Consider the following 15,561-nt stretch of genomic DNA (forward strand, 5'->3'; position numbering starts at 1 on the left):
ATATATATATATATATACATATATACATATATATATATAGTGAGCCTGTATATAAAGTACAGAGTACAGACGATTACGATCATTAGAGCTTTTGATATCTGGATAGCAGCAGGCCATGTCTCTTTCAGATAATGAGGCCTTAAAACCTGTGGACATTTCAAGCATCTGTGGTCTCTGCAGGGTTTACACCTAGGGAATGGTCAGGGGATTTCAAGTGAAATAACAATTCTTACTGCAACAGTATCATCTTTTAATTTTAGAAATCTGACAGCTGTCTTCAGTTCTTGAGATTAAAATGAAATGTTCAGAAGTTGCTTTTTTGTAATTGCACCACTTTTCCGCTAGTGCCTCTACATATGCACATCCACTGCTGATCAGCACGTGGTAAGCATGTGTAAATACGTCATGGGTTTTAGGGAATCAATCAATTCAACAAAAGTTAATCTAAAATATGTGTGATCATATTTAGGATGCAATCCAAGCTCACCACTACCTTAACCCTCATGTTGTCCTCGGGTCAAATTTGACCCATTTTCTTTTTTTTTTATCACATAGAAATAAGCTGAAAATGTCAACATTAGAAATATCAAATAACTTAAAAAAAACAACATAAAAGCACCCACATTGAAAAAGCAACAAAAAATATCAGAAAAAGCGATAATAGTGTTGACAAAAAAATAACTTTTTTTCATGGTTGATGGGAAGACAACACAAGGATTAAACACTACTACATTACAAAAACCTAATTTTAAGTCTGAGCTGTTCTCTGTCCACATGCTGATGTTTAATTGAGATGACATTGAAGCAAATGGCAGAACACATTTGAGGTGGCAGAAAAAACACAGCAGGCTGCCAAGGGACTGTATATCCTATATTCTGTTAGTTTAGGCTTGGTGGGAGAACAATTATGGAAGTCAGATTTGAAAATGAATATTGTGCGCCTCTATTCTTTGGGGCTTACAGTAAGAAATGGCGACCACAACATCCCTCCCTCTCACTCTGCAGCTGTAGGACTCTCTCCCTCTCAACCATAGCGCTCCAGCCTCCCTAGACATCTCGAATGACTGCTGTCAGCATGGTCATTAAGCCATTCAGTCTGGGTCTGTTTAAACAAGCTCCTCTGGTGGCCAGTGGCTACACAAAACCCCTGCCATGGGATGATTTGCTTCTCTCTGCCCAAATTCATGCCTTGATCCATTTAATGGGTGGTCAAACATACTTATTGTTAGGTAGAACAAACACTCCAAGACATGTTTTTGTTAACTTCCTTGGCTGCTTGCGATGTAATGGTACAAAAACTGCAACCTCCTGTTTCTGTTAACACCTAAGAAGAATGGAATATGCTGTCAATGTGTGGCTCACATTTGTTTTATTGTGGATTCACTGAGAAATTAAAATACATATATAATTCCTGATTTAAAAATAAGAGTCTGCAGCCACGCTTGCAGCTCTGTGAGGCTGTAAGTAAGCACAGGGGTGCTTTGAGCTAAACGTTAACATCAGCGGGCTGACAATGCTAACAATGCTAACAGGTAGCAGGTCGAATGTTAGCCATTGTTGCAATCTCTGCCCCCCCCCCTTGGTGGCTTGTTGGGAAAATGTGTATGTGTGACACAGTGGGGCAGGTGTGTTCTGGGTAGTGTAAACAAAGTGTTGCATGGGAATCTGTTTGAGTCTATGGTGCAAAGGTAACTGTGATGCAGTCCACACTCCAGACAAACCCTAGCAAGCAAAGTGCCTTTAATGGCCGTGAATGTGTCCCACTGTGAGTAATGAAGCAAGAGTTCATTGCTGCAACCAACTGACGCCTCACTGTTTTGTGCTTTGGCTCTGTTAACCCGGACCACTAGACGTAGATTACCTGCCACAATACAAATTAGATGTTTGAGACCAGCTCGCTCCCAATTACGGTTTGGAGCAGGGAAGCTGTAAAGGTAACACCACGTTCACCATCTCAGTTGAGCATGTTGGCATGATAATATTAGCTAATAAGCACAACACAACACAGGTATAATCGAGGCTGATAGGAATGCCATTTGTTTTGTGAGTATTTGGTTGTAAACAAAGTATTTGACAAACAAAACTTCTGACCTGATGGTAGTGCTAGACGACAAGTGGAGGACAATGGATCTCTAAAGTCAGAAGGCGCCATCTCCTGAGGACCACAAACGTATGTCCAAACTTTCATTGCAATCCCTCAAATATTTGTTAAGATATGTTAATCTACTCCAAATTGGTGGACTGACTGACATTGTCATCCTTAGTGCCATATGTTGCTACCACGGCTAAAAATAGTAACACATTTCTTGTATATTTTTGTACCAATAAACATTGCAATGTATTATTCTTTTGTTACAATATAACTCATCCATCTGATCAAGTCTAGTCCCTAAAGCCAAGCCAGATTCATCTAGACAATCTAGGTATAGAGACTGAAGGTATCATTGGGTCTAGACAGGGGACATACCTGTCTGAGTCCAAATGTAGCATGTCATCAGGCCAAGGGCATCAATGTTCTCTAATGACAAAACCACCTTCTATAGCTGGACAGATTCTCTGAATGCCTTATTTTCTGTGATTTGAGACATCTGTGTTTTTGTAACAAGCCAGTCACTCAGTTCCAATCCAGGCTGGTGAAGAGAGGAGTTTTTTTTTTTCAAGGTACACTGAAGATCTACATTGCCCATTCATTTGGATCTCTCCATAAACATTGCAAACCGCTTTACCATCAGTAAGACAGTCTAGTATGATCACACTCTTTCAAAAACAACACTGGATACCGTCTCCCCAGGATGATTACCTTTGCAGCCTGAAATGTGGCTTCCAGGACAGAGACGGCTTTCAATGCTGCCCATCATCTCTTTCTATTTCATACCATGCTCAGTTACAAGCACCATTCCTCCCCTTTTTGGCCAATGTGTCAGCCAAAACCCAAGCCACATGGAGCACCCCTGAGTGTTTTTGTGTTCACTACTGCCCTCCAAACCCACATGAACGTGAAGTGAGAGGACATTCATAAATGCCAGACTTACAGTTGATAAGAAAAAAGTAGCTTTGATGCACTGTATTTTTTGCTGAGTGCTGAAAGATCTGTCTTTGATTGCCACCCCACCAGTAGCACTGATACCACAAGAGTTCCTAAATAAGATCCTGCATCAACTCCCCATGGGAAATAAGGTGTTGAAATATCATCTAATGTCTAGAGTCAGGTCATGCTCTTGTCATAACACTCTTACAGTGCTAAATGATTTCCTTTGGGCACTGCTGGGATTGCTACTGGGTGATTGTTGTGTCAAAAAGTAGCAGCAGGCTTATTTAAAATGTTCAAAAGAGCTTGTGGGTTACACCCCTCTATTCGTTTCCAAATGTGATTAGTGAAAAGTATGGCCTCTATGAGTGCCTGAAAGGTTGAAAACAGTCAAACAGTCCTCAGTGTCTCTATGTGACATTTTTAAAGGGGTGGAAAATCCATTATGACTGTTAATCACCTCATTCCTATCTGAATCGTTTTAAAACCAGAGCTTTCAGGGAGGTCTCATGTTACCATTCCTGTAAAACACTGGACATGTAAACCCCGCACTGACCTTTCCTTTGCTAGAGCTCAGATCTCAAGTGCTGATAGAGTGATGGTTTTCCACCTGAAACGACAAAGGTGGGCTATTCACCTCAACACAGCTTGTGAACTACAGTAATGCAGATCTGATAGTGGACAAGGATCAGCAAGAACATTACATTCCAGTTCCAACAATGACCGGCCACACTGATATTTGAGGCCAAGTGTGAGAACATAACAGTAACCAAAGTTAAAGCAGACAGGCTGTCTGGCATGTGCAACATTTGGGACACAAGATAGGCATAATGAGCCTGGCATTGTTCTAAACAGCATGCTGCAATCTGCGAGAGCAGTTGGTCAGCAGTGCCAGTTTGTGAGAGAAGACAGCTCTGCCGTGCAATTTGTTTTAACCAAGCAGGCATGACGGAGCCCCGAGAGCACAAAGTTGAACGTGTTTGTGCCCTGACTTAGCGGACAGGGGTGAATGTCTTCAGCTTTCACAATAGGTTATGTGTGATCACAAAACAGGTTGACTTGTGGCAGATAGATGAATAAACATAAACACATCCCTTTTGGAAAGTCTATGACTGCATGACACAATGCACAATCTTGCTCATTTCAGCATGGCAAGGCTTTCTTCACAATCAGTCACTGGCAAGAAGTCCCACGTTACATTATCAACAGACCAGGCTTAGCAAATTTAGCTTTCCCACACTAAGCAGGCTGTGAATGAAAATTGTTTTTGGACTTCGCAGACACGAACACAGACTATTTGAACCGAGTGACATAGCCCAGCTCTGTCTGGAAACAGCAGCCAATGTGGTAGCATAGCCCTGTTGTCATTTGGCTCTCAGGGTCCCTCAAGTGTTAAGGCTCAAAATTAATGAGTTGAATCTCTGCCCCCTGACACAATGCTAGCACTTCCTGCAGAGAGAGAGGAGTCTCCGCACAACCTGTGCGGGGAAGATTGATGACTTGAAAATGAGATGATATGACAGAAAAATGTAGGGGCTAAATCCTTTTACTGTTAAGAAAGATGATGATAAAGGGTCCTATGCAGAGTTCTTCTTGCTTGACTAAATGAGAGTAGTTAACCGAATTTCCTCCTGATAAATTGCAATAATAGTAATCAGGATAAATGACTGCAGAAACAGTACCACTCCATTTTTTGAGTTGCCTGTTTATATGCTTGTGGTCAGAATTGCATGAAAACATTTCTATCTGTAAATAATCATACTGTACATTGTATATGTTGGGTAAAGTTTGAATCACACTACTATACAGACTGATATTTTACATCAGTGGTTCCCAACCTTCTTTGTCCGATTTAGCCCTACAGCGCTGTTAAATGAGCTCATAACCTCCCATTATGTTCCAAATGTATGGAGCAGTCAATGCTTGAGTTGTTTTGGTCAAGTTTGCAATCCATCACTTATGCATTACTTTTAGCTATCATCTATCTTAGCCATTTATCCATTACTTTCACTATTTTAATAATTTCTACATGACTTTGAGCTGTTTCAATCATTTGTACACTACTTTTAGCCTTATCCATTTCTCTGCTAGTTAATTTGTGCTATTCCAACCAATCCCCTGCTTTTAGCGAACTACTTACATAACTACGAACACTTAGCCAATACTTTAAGCTGACTATTTTCACCATTTGTCCATTACTTAGACGAGGCAACTGTTTATTTATGCCTTTTTGCAAATTTAACCATTTATCCTTTACCAAGTTATTTGAAGTTTTCATTTATTAATTAGTCTTCTAAACATTTTTTAATTACTTTTAGCTAACTGTTTCGACATCTCTTGCTAAATAGTTGTAATGCCTTTATTGTTTAGGTGTTACAGCTAACTGAATGGATCAATATTAAATTTCCATTTTTTTCAAATAATTTATGCTGCTCTATAAGCCACTCTTCAGCTACTTTCCAAGTACTGCAGCTTTACCCCCCAGGGTATGGTTGGGAATCGTTGCTTTAATTATTTAGTTGATGCTAAAGGTTAACAGAGGAGGCAAACTGTAGGATTTAGTGTACTGACACTCACACATGGTATACTAACTTGAACAGCATCTGCTATGTTGGGTCCTTCTTTCTTACAGTACATGTGTTTAAGGTTCAAACTTTGCACATTGAAAGTGGACATCCTCGTGTCTCTGTTGTATTACTATGTGGAGACACATGCTGTTTGACCCCCGATGGTGGTTAATCAGTGAGGGTTATTTGACTTCACTTTCAGTGTTATTTCAACCCATGTGGCCTGCCTCTCATATCCCCAGAAATAATATACTGCTTTCATCAAATGCCCAGTCATAGCTATATTCATTTTTTAATTAAGAAGTGTTTTGTATTTCCCTCACACATTAAGTATAAAAACGAAACCTTGTTTCAGCATGGGCGCTATGATGTTTATCTCAGATTTACTGTGGCAATAGTGTGTTCACAGCGCACATGCTGAGTTCCTGTTCATGCCATATTCTAAAGCCCTGTAAGTCATTGTGGTGTTGATGCTGAGAGTGGAATTATGGCAAGAATGTGTAGTGATGTGTCTGAGCAGACTGTACTTGGCTGTTCATCTTGGTGGTGGTCTGTGGCTGCTTAATAGTGGTGCTTTGGTTCTAGAAGAACAATGAGCTTCTAGATTGATGAAATATCCCCGAGATCCAGCATCTGAGGGCCTTGAATTCATTACACATGTCCTCAGTCTCCACAGTTTAACCCTGTGATGAAGTGCTGCCCCTTGATCACCCGTGGAGAGAAATACCACACAGAAGCTATCTCCCGTCTCCTGAGGGAGTTTGTTGTTGAGTGTGAGAGCTACTAAAGGCTCTTGAAAATAGATAAATAATGTTGGTAAGCCGCAGAGCTTAACTGAAGGGAATTCTGAGAGGTCTTATAGAGAGGCTTCGCGGCTCTTTGGTGTAGAGAAAGAGACATCTGCTTTCCAATCTTGAATGTGGTCAGAGAGTTCATTACTTTTAGGGTTTACTGAGCCATTAGCTTGGTAAGGGATAAATAGCTGTTGATGTGTCCTTAGAAATTAGCCTGCTGCGATGAAGCCAACTGAAGTGGGAAGGTTATGTGGTCATGTCAAGGTCTCAGAAAGCACAGTAGTCTAACCAGACGGCAGGGCCTGATTTAGTAGACCATCAACCGGCCATGTTAAATTAACCTGATGAGGACTAACATTAGGGTGACCAAACGTCCGACTTTTCCACTTTTTACGTACTGAGCGGGGCGTCTGGGGGGGGGGGGGGGGGGTTATAAATTCATGAAAATTTTCGTTTTTTGCTGTTTTCATGGGACCAATAAAAGTGTACTTAATTTGACTGGCGCTTTGCACACAGTACTACGGTACTTTGTTGTGTTACGTAATTCCCGAGAAGCTCCTTGTGGCGCACTCTGAGACTCTGGCACATACAGGGAGCAGTTCAGACAGGGAGCACATACAAGGAGCAGATCAGACAGGGAGCACATACAAGGAGCAGATCAGACAGGGAGCACAAACAGGGAGCAGATCAGACAGGGAGCACAAATGGAGCAGATCAGACAGGGAGCACAAACGGGGAGCAGATCAGACAGGGAGCACAAACAGGGAGCAGATCAGACAGCGACGCAGCATTGCACAGAAAATGCAAAGCGTAAGTGCATCTTCACAGTTGAACTGCAAAAAACACTTTCCACGTACCGTCCTGGTCAGGACAAGTGGGAGGCGGAGTGCACCGAGTTCAAAGATAGCACATATGTTTCAGTGTCTAAAGAAGGTGCTAGAGCTCTCAAAGCTCACATGGACACCAAAAAAACTTATCTTATTACATTGAAAAGGTTTTAAGAGATATTTAGTTGAAGCGGAAACACCACATCTCCTCTTACACCAAACCTTCTGATCAGTGAGAAGCAGGGTATTTTAAATGGTTATTCTGCTACATGCCTAAAAGTGAAAAAGAGAATTCCTCAAAATATGTTTTTAAGCTAACAAACCTGACCTCTAACCTGCCAAAGCCCTTGCTTAAGAGAATTAAACTGGCTTACTTTTAGGGGAAGTTTGAAACTCTGTTCCCCTGTTAAAGGCAGGAATCAATTTCTGTCAACAAAAGCCCTTAACTGCACTACCACAAACTTGCTGTTACTCTCTCATAGGCAGTAATAAGCACATCATATTTCAGCAACAGGCATGCAATCTGAAGTGACATGTTATTTTCTCCTTTACATGAACTAAAAGATGAGGAACGTGCACACCACATGACTTTCCATCCATCCATTTTCACACCATACATTGTACATAGATGACTAACCTGAAAACAACCAATTTTTATTGGACTATAAATGTGGTTGCTAACTATTGTAAATGATTGCAATGAATCAATGTAGCTACCGTTGGCAGCGCATGCTCTCCTCCCCAGCCCACCGGTGGACTCTGCAGTCTGAATTTAAGAGCGGCTTCGTCCTTGCATCTTAGTCAATGGGAGATAAAAATATAGAGTACTATAGCATGAGCAGGTTAAATGTTAGGAACTCAGTAGTGCGGGACCTTCTCTACAAAGATACTTCTTCGTCCAGACACCACTGCGCGGAGGGGGTATTGACATCCAAGAGACGTTCAACAAATCCTTGGTTGGATTCACAGACATGCTACTGACGCACAACTACTGTAGTACTTTCTACAAGAACTCTCGGCTTCTTGTGGCTAACTTGTTGTGACTCATGTTGACAAAGTGTAAGCTGTTTTTTTGTTTTTGCATTTTCCCAGCAGTGTTTCCATAAGTGATTAGCATATATCCTCTTATAATGTTGAATTTGCTTTGGATAAAAAATGTGTGCCAAATGACGTGCTGCATGTTAAATCATGTGTAGTGTAATCAAATCATTGACTTTGTATATGTAAGCTGTCGTGTCAACAGAATTATGCAGACACATGATTAAACTCTAGCGCTAACAGACAGCTTGACAAATCAAAACACACACACATGCAGATCTGCGCTGGTTGTCCGCCAAAACTCATCAGAGGCAGCATGCTGTTATAAGGAATTAATACCAACATAGTGGTGAGAGTCATGGCGCAATCAACAGTCCTTTGGGGGAAAGAGCCCTCTCTCACTCTGAATGTGCCCAAGCTACAAACATCCCTGTGTTACATAACCATCCATTTGTGTAGGCGTAGAGTTCCATGTGTCTTTTTTCCTCAGGTACTGACGGCCACACAGAAGGACAATGAAATGAGGTTCCAATATCCTGATAGCATTAGCCAAGGGAGAATCTGTCATCTACATAGACTGATAGAGGGGAGACTCGATCTGTGTGAGTGGATTTCCAGGTTTTTAAAATAAAAGATATGCTCTGAAGAGAATAAGGTGTCTGTGTCTGCCAGACTCATGCTGTCTAGATTATTCATGCAGCAAGGAAGAGACCTACATTGACCTGCCATGACAAGATAAACTAAAACAAAATACAGTTAGACTACTGTGATGAATTAAGAGGATGGACCAACTGAAAGATCCATTTTTAAGAAGCAGAATTTATTTAAATGTTTGTTACATTATATACATTTAGGGTAGATGATAATCATAAAGTGGTATAACATCTTTCATCATGAGTGCATGATTTGTGTGATGCGGCTATAAATGTGCTTGTTTTATGTTCAAAGTGCATTTCCTGAGCAGTTTGTATAGTAGTAAGCATGGCAGTCTTCAGAACCAGGCAGAGAAGCCATGCTTTTCCTTCACCACCCATATGCTGTCAATCACCTTCCCATACTGGAAAACACAGAAATGTCTTTGTTATCACTGATGGCAATACTCTTTGACCTTTAAATATATCCTTTCACCTTTGCTATACTTGTGTGCATGTTGTTCCTCCGTTTGTGCTCACCTGGTCATCGGAGACCTGCTCCAAGTAAAGGTGTGTGGCGTTGACCACTTGCATGCGGGTGTAGCCGTAGTCTGTGCTGCGGAAAGCGCTCCACTCTTTGGGGTTTGGATTGAACTTGTCAGTCTTCTCTCTGCAGCCCTACAGAGGAATCAACAGTGGTTAAACTGAATCTGTTAGTGATGAGCTGTATGTCTTTCTCCACAAAGCCCTGTGTGACATTTACAACTGTGGCTGAACCTCGGTGCAAATCTGGCTGCATTTTGATATGCCGATGACTAATATCTCTATGGTTGGAACGAAGCATGCCCTGCACTGCTCACCACCACATCAGAAAACACTTAACCAGAGGAACAGCTGGTACTAAACTCATGTGGCAGAACAACTGCTACACAGACAGAACTATGAATAATACATCACATTGTTTTTGTTGATACTGCTGTCAAGGTATGCATTGATCTGGGTGGGCAAACATTATCAGTGATGCAGTGGCATGACAGAACTTACAGCAGAGCCTGTGATGATGTGTACTGGAGCTTTTGGGTTCACATAAGGCTGCTCTTTGCTCCCATTGTACACCTAAAGAGAAAAGTATAACAAGTCACTTTCGCTGATCCAAACAAAGACGATAGATGTAAATATGGGGTAAATTAAGAACACAGGAGCTGACCTTGTCACTGTAGACAGGCCAAAGCCTCTCATATGTGTGCTCATGTGCCCAAAACTCCACATCCACTCCTGTAAAAGATATTTAATGATAGTCAGCAAGACTGCCCAAACAGCTCCTTTAAAACATTCTGCTGCGTATTCTAATGTTTCTCAGATCCCCTGCCCATTTCATTTTGAGATTTCTCAGCAATCAACAAAAGTTTAAAATCAGAGCAACCAAAATGGTCAACGTTCCACCATAAGTTGAATATTTAAATGCAACAAACAAAAGTCTGAGAAATGTAATACAGGAAAACATTTGCAAATGGGTTGTTGGGATGTCAGCCAGACCAAAGGCCTGTTTTTTTAATAAAGGATGTTTGGATTGCTCTGCTGAACTGTTGGAACATTAGTCTGTCTGAGAGTGCAAATTTGTAATCTTAAACACCCATTAGAAGCACACAGCTGGTTGTCAAATAGAGACCATACCATAGCGGTAAAATAGATCCTCGAGACCAGGAGCTGGCGGTTTAGTGTCTTTCCTTCCCAGTCTGACCTGAGATATAACAGAGAGGAATAATGTCAGAATAAATTGGCATTAGTGTCAGAAACACTACCTGCTACCTGAAACACCACCTGGTAGAACCCTACCATGCATGTGCCAGCAGTGCTGAGGGTGCCAAATGCTGAGGGAAGTAAGTCTAATTGGAAACTATTTGGTACAAATAACAGTGATTATGACAGAATACTCAATGTGGTTATTGGCTGCGATGTGGACTGGCCAGCCTGCAACACCTGTGATATGTCTGCTACCAGGGATAAATAAAGGGCCAGGGCAATACAGCAGAAAAAAAATACTACAAATACCTCTATAATAATAATAATATAATAAATAAATAAATAACCTAAAAAAATGAGTACTTTACAACAAATAACCTAAAAAACTATGTAATTTGTAGGCAATTAACAGAATGTTTTAAAGTAATAATATCTTTTCTTTTGTTTGGCAAAATCAAATAAAAATCATGTTACAGTAGGTACATAGTCGTATTACCAAACATTTGTAATTATGCTTTGCTAGTAAAATTCTCTAAAATTTTCACACTTGAGACCAAGCAGGGGTGTCCAGCTTTACATTTCAGTAAGAGTCTGAGTCTTGATCATGTTTATAAGGCAGTGTGAAGAAATAAATTGTTTAGGATACACCATACATTAGAAAAAGTGTATGAATTAATGGATAGGATTCAGTGGTTTACACACATAGGAGTCAAACTTGGTACAGTCATCCTGGTCGTCATCAGAGCAGTACATAGGCCTGTGTCCCATGGTGATGATCCATGGACGCACTGCTCGGTTCTCTGGCTTGTTGGCCTCCTAGGTTGGAAGAAGGAAGTGGTGAAGACACATATATGTAAATGGGTAACACTTAATAAGGTACATAAAAAAGTAAGTAGTTAATGATTAACAAATGAGGACCGAATAAGAAATGTATGAGGAATCAATGGTTAATTAATAAGAAGTTACTGATTGACTGTGATTCAAGCACTATTAATTAGTTACTGTTAAACAGACTGGTAGTGCATGTTAAATGAATGAGGAACAAATGGTTAGTTAATGAGTAGTTGCTGATTGACTGTGATTCAATCACTAATGGTTAGTTACTGTTGAACAGACTGGTAGTTACTGTGTTTCAGATTGAGCTACGAGGACCATTTTATTTTGGAAAAGAATGAGGAATAAGTAGATGTATAATGGAGAAAGAAAGAATGGAACTATTACTTAAATATAATGGAAAATAGAGAAATCAAGTGTGGGAACAAAGCAGAGAACTTAGCCATCATCAACACATGTAACTGCCTGGTGTGGTCATTAACCTCCAGGTCTTTCTTCAGCCACTCATACTGCTTGAAGAGGAGCTCCTGGCCAAATTCGAGATAGAAATAAACCTCAGTGGAGAGGGAGATGATGTGCACGGACCCCAGGTTCCAGCTGTGGACACACACTGTTAAAATGATACACAGCCTTAAACCAGTAGAGGAAGCATGGTAAAAGTCAGTGGGTAAGTAAGAACAGGCCTGACTTTAAACGCCAGATAAGTGTGAAAAGTTCTCCAAAATCGGGCCACGTTTAGTCTCTGACATTTTGCTGCAGAATGCAGTGCCAGATCCACTTTGGTGAATAAAACTCCTTGCTGTATGAGTGCTTCTGTGTTCATCCAACAGGGTTAACGGAAAAGCATGTGTGCTGTACATGTGTGCTGTATGTGTGCATGTGTGATGTTATGAACTGAACAGTTTCCAGAAGCAGGATTTCAGATTGCCTCCCCTTGTTCCTAACCGGCTCTCAGCCAGCAGGCCTGTTTGCATCTAGACCAAGGGACTGGTCAGTGGGCAGGTGGTCTGTGGTCTAATAACGTATTATTTTACGTCTGAGAGAAGGAGGTTTGTAGCGGGCTATGAGTCACCTAGTTAAATGTATAGCTCCTTTGTTTAGTCCCCATGTCCCTGAGATAGGAGAGCACTCCTCTGCTGCCAATTCCTCTGGGCTGCCTCTTACAGCTCATTAATGCTTACTAAAATACAGTAGGAGGTTTGGTAAACCTTAACATGATACTTCACAAGGCCTGTGTTGGAAAATAAAAGATTTCTCTCTCCGAGCGCTGTCTGTGCAGCTATCCTCCACTTTTTCTACTGACCAAAACCGCTTGTGGTTAATGATGTCAAGTCCACCTTAACTAAAGCAACATTTGGCTAAGTCATATATTGTGTTATTCCATAACGCTGACATTCCATAAGGCTGACATATTTTCTTTTCCCTTACCTGTACCACAGGCTCTCAGTCTGGCCTGGCATGCTGAAGCGGTTCCTATAGTTGGAGAAGTTACTGTGAACAAACAAGAAAGTAAAAAAAAAAAAGTTAGTTAGACGGACTGATCATACAACTTATGTTCTTTGGATAGAAAAATACAGCAATTAACACCACAGATTTCTGCTCTCTTATTTTGTGGTGTGTACACAATACGCTGAAGATATTTCTCAGCTTTACTATGAAATATAATGAACCAGAAATTCTTAAAATAACTGCCTAGTTTGGGTGCCACTTTTTTGTTTTATTTCACTTTTCATGTAAATCTGGCAAAAAACTCAGGGTTGTATATAATCGGTTAAAGACGACCATCAAACTGTGGTGGGGACATCTGTGTCAAACTTAAAAAAAAAAAATACTAGTTTTAGATATTCTAAGAAACCGTACACCTTGCTGTTGCCAGGATATCAGTGGCTGCCTCTCGAAATTAAAGGCTGTAGAAAAACATGGACATAGCTTCTGTGACCTCACTCTATAGGTATACGATGGGAGGTTTAGAAGCTTAAGATCATGGTCAGATAATCAAAATTTGGGCAATGTGGGGGAGCCTGGGTGGAGCCGAGATGGGACAAGCAAGTAGGAGCCACTACGGCTGAGCGCACTACACCTGTCAATCAAGAAACGGGCATCTAAACATACCCCTTCTAAAACCATGACATCTTCTTTAAAGAACAGTGTAATTTTAGATCCAGCAGCCATTTGAGAAATCAGATCTTAAAGCACTTCCACAGCGGTTAAGGACTGAGATGTGGTGGTTCCTACTTGATCCAGATGCTTGCAGTTATCTATCACTGCTGCCACAATCACCACCACTAATTTCTAGACTGTTTGCACTGCACCAGATGACAAAGTAAGACCTTTGCGACAAGACATAATTAAAAACAGCATCCAAGAGTGACCCATCAAGCACATTAAACCAGTACTCTGCAAATAATACAATGAGCACAACATGCGAAAGGGAAAAACTCTTTCATGGAAAGCTCTCCCTGATGCCAACCCACCAGTCTCTTTTTTCACGCTTTTTAATTCCTGCTTGAAAGCAGGAGCCAATCCCCTCAACAGGCCATAAACTTAGCGAGGTGATGGGAATGATTGTTTTCTTATCTTAAACAAGGGAGAGAAAAAGGCATTATTCTGGAGTGGAGCCTGGGCAGGGTGGGACAGTTCAGATCCCTGTAGGGTTGGGGGTAACTAGAGACCAGCAGGGTCAAAGGCTAGGAACAGGTTAGAGGAGGATCACAGATACCTTTATTAATTTGAGTAGGTCTACTAAACTAGTAATTTATGAGACACAGAAGGTTAAATGGCCAAGGCCAGTGTGATAATAGTAGAGGCCAGTTTGTGATGTGTGATAATTTAGCACAAAGGAAAATACCGTTTGCCTCAGCATCTGTCTATGTCCATCTTAAAGGTGTCTATACTATGATAATAAGTATTTAAAACTTCAAATTACACATTTAAGTCTTAGTTATTAAGAAATAATTTAAAACAAGCATCATAGCATTTACTACAATGCATTAAATTACAATATATTCTAATCCAACCAAACAAGTAATTTAAGTTAAAATAGAGCTAAAGAGTGATATCCGTTGCTGTGAAAATCAATTATGATCTGAAGCTCTCAGTCATGGCACTGAACCAGGAACAGTAATAAAATGGGTTCATGCTACCATCTTGTGGCTAGGAAGTGTCCCCGCAACTATTTAGAAGGATATAGGAAGGAAGTTACAAATACACAATCCATTTTTTTAATTCAGTAAAATAATGCACATACAGTGGGCTCAACACTTTGGGCACCCTAGGTAAAAATTTGTATCAATGCGCATAAAGAAGCCAAGAAAAGAAGGAAAAATCACCAAAAGGCATCAAATGACAGATTAGACATTCGTATAATATGTCACCAAAAGTTAGATTTTATTTCCATCATTTACTTTCAAAATAACAGAACACAAAAAAATGGCGTCTGCAAAAGTTTGGGCACTCTGCAGAGTTTATAGCATGCAACGCCCCGTTTAGAAAGCTGAGACATGACAGTGTCATGGATTGTTCTCAATCATCGTCTGGGAAGACCAGGTGATGTCAATCTTAAGATTTTAAATTCCCAGACTCATCTGACCTTGCCCCAACAATCAGCACCATGGGTTCTTCAAAGCAGTTGTCTAGAAAACTGAAAATAGTTGACGCTCACAAAGCAGGAGAAGGCTATAAGAAGATGGCAAAAGGTTTTCAGATGCCAACACCCTCTGTTCAGAATGTAATTAAGAAATGGAAGTCATCAGGAACAGTGGATGTTAAAGCAAGATCTGGAAGACCAAGAAAAATATCAGACCGAACAGCTCGCAGGATTGTGAGAAAAGCAAGTCAAAACCCACATTTGACTGCACGATCCATCCAGAAAGACCTGGCAGACACTGGAGTTGTGGTACACCATTCCTCTATAAACAGATACTTTTACAAATATGGTCTTCATGGAAGAGTCATCAGAAGAAAACCTCTTCTACGTCCTCACCACAAAAATTAGCGTTTGAAGTTTGCAAAACAACATATAGACAAGCCTGATGCATTGTGGAGACAAGTTCTGTGGAGACAAGTTCTGTGCAGCCAGTGGCACAGGGAACATTTCAC

At 40.7% G+C, this 15,561-nt stretch overlaps 2 protein-coding genes across 4 annotated transcripts in view; one reads left to right on the plus strand and one right to left on the minus strand.

Moving 5' to 3' along the window:
* The window catches only part of LOC116670000 (KATNB1-like protein 1), a 35,718-nt gene that overhangs the window by 10,071 nt on the left and 10,086 nt on the right, over positions 1–15,561 (plus strand). The window lies entirely within an intron of this gene.
* The window catches only part of acp7 (acid phosphatase 7, tartrate resistant (putative)), a 14,044-nt gene continuing 7,525 nt past the window's right edge, over positions 9,043–15,561 (minus strand). For all 3 annotated transcript variants that reach the window (XM_032500198.1, XM_032500200.1, XM_032500199.1), the window contains exons 7-14: positions 12,892–12,954; positions 11,946–12,060; positions 11,332–11,445; positions 10,561–10,627; positions 10,094–10,161; positions 9,931–10,002; positions 9,427–9,564; positions 9,043–9,311 (exon numbers count right to left, since the gene is read on the minus strand). In XM_032500198.1, the coding sequence (XP_032356089.1) occupies positions 9,246–9,311; positions 9,427–9,564; positions 9,931–10,002; positions 10,094–10,161; positions 10,561–10,627; positions 11,332–11,445; positions 11,946–12,060; positions 12,892–12,954 (703 nt within the window). In that variant the 3' untranslated portion in view covers positions 9,043–9,245. The remainder of the gene's footprint in view (positions 9,312–9,426; positions 9,565–9,930; positions 10,003–10,093; positions 10,162–10,560; positions 10,628–11,331; positions 11,446–11,945; positions 12,061–12,891; positions 12,955–15,561) is intronic.

This window comes from Etheostoma spectabile, chromosome 20 (genome assembly GCF_008692095.1).
Source record: "Etheostoma spectabile isolate EspeVRDwgs_2016 chromosome 20, UIUC_Espe_1.0, whole genome shotgun sequence".
Lineage (NCBI taxonomy): Eukaryota > Metazoa > Chordata > Actinopteri > Perciformes > Percidae > Etheostoma > Etheostoma spectabile.